General features: G+C 31.9%; 1 protein-coding gene across 1 annotated transcript; it reads right to left on the reverse strand.

The window, feature by feature from the left end:
- Positions 1–1,411: 1,411 nt before the first annotated feature.
- LOC111699570 (uncharacterized) lies at positions 1,412–5,168 on the reverse strand. Its single transcript, XM_023470273.1, has 8 exons — positions 5,079–5,168; positions 4,861–4,911; positions 4,649–4,747; positions 4,398–4,439; positions 3,428–3,478; positions 3,239–3,337; positions 1,531–1,572; positions 1,412–1,446 (listed from the first exon to the last, which is right to left on the reverse strand). The coding sequence occupies exons 1-8, from the start codon at positions 5,086–5,088 to the stop codon at positions 1,412–1,414; spliced, it is 429 nt and encodes a 142-aa protein (XP_023326041.1). The 5' UTR covers positions 5,089–5,168.
- Between the last annotated feature and the right edge of the window lie 1,290 nt (positions 5,169–6,458).

A 6,458-nucleotide genomic window follows, 5' to 3' on the forward strand; every position in this document is an offset into this window, starting at 1 on the left:
GATATCGTCTTTGTTATGAATTAGCATTGTAATACCTAATTTCAAAAGCCATAATATTATTATGTCTGCTAGAGTTTATTTTATGAAAAGGGTAAAAGACTGTAAAGATGTGTCTATAATGTCTGCGCAAGATGAACAGTGAAGACAGACAAGTTTACTCTGTTTGTATACTGCAATTTTCTTGTTTTACAACCGTATGCAGTCAAAACATAAACAAACAAAGTATGAACATATAGCAGACGAAACTCTTACAGATCACAGCTTTCTCAGTAGGTATCACTATACTAAATCTAAGAATTATCTAAAAAGACGATATCTATCGAATTCGTCACTAAATTCCCATGTTTTATTGGGACACCCTGTACATTAATATTAAAAGGGGAGGGGGGAGGCAGTGTTTGTTTAAACATAGATAACCAAATTCTAATTTTAGGATCGGAATATGGGGATTCGAGATTGCAATTTTGCATAATTGGCAAAGGGGGATTTTGGCGATTGCATCTTTAATGAAAGGGGATGTTGTAGTCTACCATAGACTAGGTTTATGTCCCGTACTGGTTCTCTTGGATAGGTTTTAAACTAATGTTGGTTGCTAAATCGTAAATATTTCTCCGAGAGCAGATTATTTATTATTTATTGTTTAAACTCAACACTTTTTCATGAAAACATTTAATGGGTGGTCCGGCAAAAAGCCTCCATTAGCCGGCGTAAATAATCCAAAATNATCAGTTTATTGATTTGGTTTTCAGTCCGGCCAGACTAATCCTGTAGGGTTAAAGAACAAACTTCTGATTCAGCTTGAACACTCATTTCTATAGTTCTTTAAAGTACTAGCTTCGGAACTCAGCTTTGCATGGAAACTAAGCTTTTTCTTTAAAATTCAACCCACTAAACAAGCTGTTAACAATCCTCAAGTTCTGCCAAGTTTTTAATCAAAACATGAGGCAAATTGGTCAAGAGGTTTACGAGTTATGATCGGACATACAAGCAATAATAAAATACGACGATTCCATCACATATTCTGCCAGGAGTTTGGTCATTAAATGGCTTATTTGATGAAGTTTACAGCTGCAGGGAATTATGAATATAAGGAAATAGACAGTACAGCTCTCAATTGAGTCTCATCCTTTGGGGGTAACCTTGTATATAGATTAAATATTAACCTGTATTCATAGCTTCATCGGCTATAGGTTCTTAATTCTTTGTTTAGTTAAAAAAAATGTTCAAGCAATAATCCTTTATTTTGTATCTGTAATCCTAGTTAAAAAATCAAAATCAAGAATGAATGCCAATTTGACTAACCAACAGAAAAAAATATTAAAAATGAATTGCTCCTTGATAAGCCTGTTAAATAATCTGATCATTAACAAATGGAATGAAAAAAGTCAAACAGTAATATATGAAGGTGCTATTAATTCNTATTGCTGGCCTGCTCAATAACATATCCTTAAAAAAGTCCTTTAAATCAATTTTATTGTAGATTTAGCATGAGCCAGTTAGTTACTTTGATAGTTATGAAACTGATCATACCTAAGTCATACTGTTGATAATTATTCAGTGCCTGCTGATCACCTAAAGTGTTTATAGGGCTTGTTTCTTTTACAGTTTTATTTGAATTACTGCCCAATAACATATCCTTAAAAAAGTCCTTAAGAAGAGCTTGTTGGGGGTCATTGAAAATGAACTAATGGCAATGTCTTTTGTTTATCTTTCCATTCTTTCTGTCTTTCAATAAACAGCTTTCTATACTAAATTCTAAATGACCACAGTTTTCCAGAGGCGCAACTAGCACTTTTGATANGGGGAACAAAATATTATTTTTTATTTTTCAAACAAAATTTTAAATAAAAGTGCGTTTTTAAGGGTTTTGAAGTTGGAAAAAATGAAATTTTCTGTTGTTGCTGTGTTAAAATCAAAAACATCAAAATACATATAACCCATAAATAGTCTCAAGTCTGTATAACATAGATGCAAATATGTATATAATTTTAATCATCAAAATTGAAAAAGGACAGATACTTTTACGTTTCACATGAAGTTATTGAATTTATGATTGATCATTCTAACCAACATTACTAATCTTATTTCATTTTCGATTTTATAGAAGTTCTGTCAAAGAAGATAAACCTTATCAGTTATGAAACATGATTATCAGTTAGAAATTTGCCAGGTTTAGAATGTTCTCTAGATTTGAAACATTCTAATCCCTAAATCTTTGCACTGAGTGATGTAAACCTTTGATATTTCAAACGAGATTATTTTACCAAAAGAATTCAAAGTTTCAAAGATAAAGGGATGAACATATGAGAGTTTGTGGAAAAAACTGGAAAAACAATCTGGTGCACATTTAGTTCTAACTTAGATCAGTATATTCTATAGTACAATATTTACATTAGCCTTGAGAATTGAGAAAGATAAAAATATTTTTTAAAACTAACTAAAGTATAATTTCTACAATAACTCTATTGGTTTTCTTATTCCTGTGATACTGATTATTGCCATTCTTTCTTTTCATTCTGCAGTTGGGCGCGCCCCCCCCTCTCAGATGCTAGGGAAGGGCACGCCCCTGGCCACCCCCACCCCTAGTTGCACCTCTGCTGTTTTCTAATGATATTAAAATTTATGAAATGTGTCGAATTAACACTTTTTGAGCTGGTTATCAGTCTCTTTCTTACTTGTGACAGACTCAATAAAAGGAATTAAAAATATGTTTATTTAGAGGATAATTTAACCAACTGTTGATATTTACCTATTAAGGTAAGTCTATAGCATATTAACTATTGCTAAGATGACTACTGTTAATTGCATAACCCAAGAAGTTTGATAATCATTCTCTCTTCTTAATTGTGCTTGCTTGGGGCATGTGTAGTCAATCAGAGGAATTTAATTGTATGTATCGTGTTACTGACTGTTGATATTTACCTATTTTTTCCAGTCGTTCATCATTATTTGTATGAGGAGCACTGTATATACCACCAGTGTATTGTTTTTTGTCTGCTTCTTCTCTTATATTGCATTTTTTGGCTTGTGTTTTTTACTTCAATTCGTATTTAAATTTTACTAGTATTTAAACCAAAATAAGTCATCTTCTCTGTGTATTACTACTGTCTAACTTAGATGACTACAGTTTTCATCCTACTCACTCATCTAACCAAAACACCAGAATATCTTTGACATTAATAATCTGTAATGCTTTTATCCAAAATAGTTTATACTTCAATTGAAAAATAATGTTCACCTGTCTGCTTTTGTTGCTCAAAGCTGTTTGATGCCAAATCAGAAATGCCTTCTAAAATTGAGGTTACCTTTATTTCATCTACTGATTCTGGACCGAACCCTATTTAGTTTAGTATATTAATTCAAAATTCAAAAGTTAGAAGTAGATTGTAAATGAGACGTTGATTAGAAAAAGTATAATAAGTTATACCTGGATGATCCTTTTCTAAAAGAACAATCTCTTCTTCATCAAGTTGGATTTCTAGTAAGAGAGGAAATATTTGTCTACATTGATACTAAGTTGAACATTTAAAATATGGAGGGACAAAAACATGGCTCGGCTCCATAAAATGAATTCTTATGGCTTTTGTTTTTCATCTAGTTACATCTAGTTAGAACTTACATTAACTCTATTGGTTATATAATTCCTGTGATACTGATTTTTGCCATTCTTTCTTTTCATTCTGTAGGCGGGCGCGCCCCCCTCTCAGATCCTAGAGGAGGGCGCGCACCCGACGGCCCCCCCCTAGTTGGACCTGCCTTGTTTTCTAATGATATTAAAATTTATGAAATGTGTCCAATTAATACTTCTTGAGTTGGTTATCAGTCTCTTTCTTACTTGTCCTTACTTGTGACAGAGTCAATAAGAGGAATTAAAATTATTTACATTTAATGGATAATTTTACCAACTGTTGATATTTACCCATAGTTTCCAGTCAACCACAAATGTTGATGTGGTAATCAGAGGAATTAAAATTATGTACATTAAAAGGATAATTTTACAAACCCATAGTTTCAGGTCTACCACAATTGTTGATGTGGTAATCAGAGGAATTAAAATTATGTACATTTAATGGATAATTTTACAAACTGTTGATATTTACCCATAGTTTCTAGTCTACCACAATTGGTGATGTGGTAATCAGAGGAATTAAAATTATGTACATTAAAAGGATAATTTTACAAACTGTTGATATTTACCCATAGTTTCTAGTCTACCACAATTGTTGATGTGGTAATCAGAGGAATTAAGTTTTAAGTTAAGTTTTTAATTTTACTCTTCCAACTCTTGTTGGTCTGCTCTATAAAATATACTTTAAAAAGTATTCTGTGTAACTTTTATTGTAGATTTAGCAGGAGCCAGTTCGTTACTTTGATAATATTTACAAAACTGATCCTACCTATGTCATCTTGTTGGTAATTATCCGCTGCCTGCTTATCACCTAAAGTGTTTATAGGGCTTGGTTAAAAATATGTACCTAGTTCTTTTGCAGGTTTATATTTATTACTCTCCATGTCATACCAAAATATGTCTGTATCACTTCTGGCTGACTTAAATGACTATAGCAATTTTCATCTTGCTCACTAGTTAATCTTTGTCAATCATATGTCCAAATTGATTCATACTATAGTTTTTAAGTTAAATTTTTACCTGTCTGCTCTTGATGCTTACAGCTGTTTGATGCAAAAACAGCATTTTCTTCAAAACTTGACCCTGGCTGTACTTCAGCTACTGATTCTGAACCCAATTCTGTACAGTTTAGTATATTAATTCAATATTCAAATTATTAGGATATTATCTTCTTCTGTAAAGAGTTAGGAGTAAATTGTAAAGGAGACGTTGATTGGGAATAGCTGTTGTACCTGGATGATCCTTATCAATAAGAACAATCTCTTTATCATCAAGCTGGGTTTCTAGCAAGAGAGGAAATGTTTGTCTACATTGATACTAAGTTGAACATTAAAAATATGGAGGAAATAAAACATGGCTCCATAAAATGAATTCTTATGGCTTTTGTTTTTCATTGCATTAGTATTTTTACTTTGCAAGTAAAATAAGCCACTAAAAGATAGACACTTACCCTCACTCATGACTGAATGATTAGAACTAAATATTTTGAAATAGATAACAAATAAATCAACTGAAATGTCTTTGATATATCCAAGTCAAAAATCATCAAGGAAGATACACCAGAGCTGGAAACTTAAGACAGGGTATCGTCATGAAACCCAGTATCAGAAACCCGGTTTCATAAATATTTGTGTTACAAAGTATTATTTTATTTGGTTTTTTTATAATTCCTCTTTTTTTTATTTCTTAAATCATAATCTACAGAAATGTTCAAACCACAAAAATGAGTTTTGTTTAACGATAATTTCTTAAATTTCGGGCACTGGAACCCCTTTAAATAAGTGTACTGCAGTTTCTGGAGAAATATGAACATGCTTGTGCAGTACTGTTTACATTCATTCCAGAAATTGCAATATTCTTTTTTTGTAAACAATGAGAAGAGAAAGGAATTGAGTTTTTGCCACAAACTCTAGGCGTAGGGCACGGTAAACTAGATGTCCTTTTTAAAATTCAAGTCAGTCTTAACTTTGGAACCCATTTTTACCCATTAAATGTAGGTTTTTCTTATTTGCTTTTTCATACTTCTTAGTTGGGCTACGTATTTAACATTTGTTAGTGGATATGATCTATTTTTTTAGTGGATATGATCTATTTTTTAGTGGATATGATCTATTTTTTAGTGGATATGATCTATTTTTTAGTGGATATGATCTCTATTTTTGAAAGATTTCGAATGAGAGATTAAAATATGGCGGAAAATATTCCGGTACAGACAAGATTCACTTCGTTGTATGTAGTTAGTTTAACGTGATGGGAGAAGGTGTTCTAATAGAATCTATGTATGAAAGTCAACGGAAATAAAGTTTCTGGAAAAAACCTGGAAATATAAACTTTTGTAAAAAGTCCCAATTTTCTGAAGTCCTAGGACAAAATGTCACTGGAAATAAAGTCCTGAGTCTTAGATTTCTTGGACTATTTTTCCTAAAATAGTATGGGGGCTGCCAATAAAGTCTCAGGAAATAAGATCACAGGAATTAAAGTCCTGAACAAAAAAGTCCTAAGTCTTGTGAAAATGAGTTCAAGTCTGAGACGTTTTATAAAAAGGACTTTTTTCTTAGAACTTTTTTGGCGGTTACCATTCTAATATGCATAAAAATAATATTGTTGTGACATTAACAATCTTAACCTTATACTATACACCCCCTAGGTTTATTTTACTACTAGATATTTTATGCTCAATCATTATTACAAGGTTATGAAAAGCAAACCCCGTTCTTCTCTTCAAACCACAGATCATTTAGGTTTTATGATGATTAGAGATTCATATATTCGTAGATTACAACAACGGATTAGAAAGTAAGTTTCTTGGGGTCACTAAATCTTGGGAGGG

The sequence above is a fragment of the Eurytemora carolleeae genome, unplaced genomic scaffold (genome assembly GCF_000591075.1).
Source record: "Eurytemora carolleeae unplaced genomic scaffold, Eaff_2.0 scaffold327, whole genome shotgun sequence".
Classification (NCBI taxonomy): Eukaryota; Metazoa; Arthropoda; class Copepoda; order Calanoida; family Temoridae; genus Eurytemora; species Eurytemora carolleeae.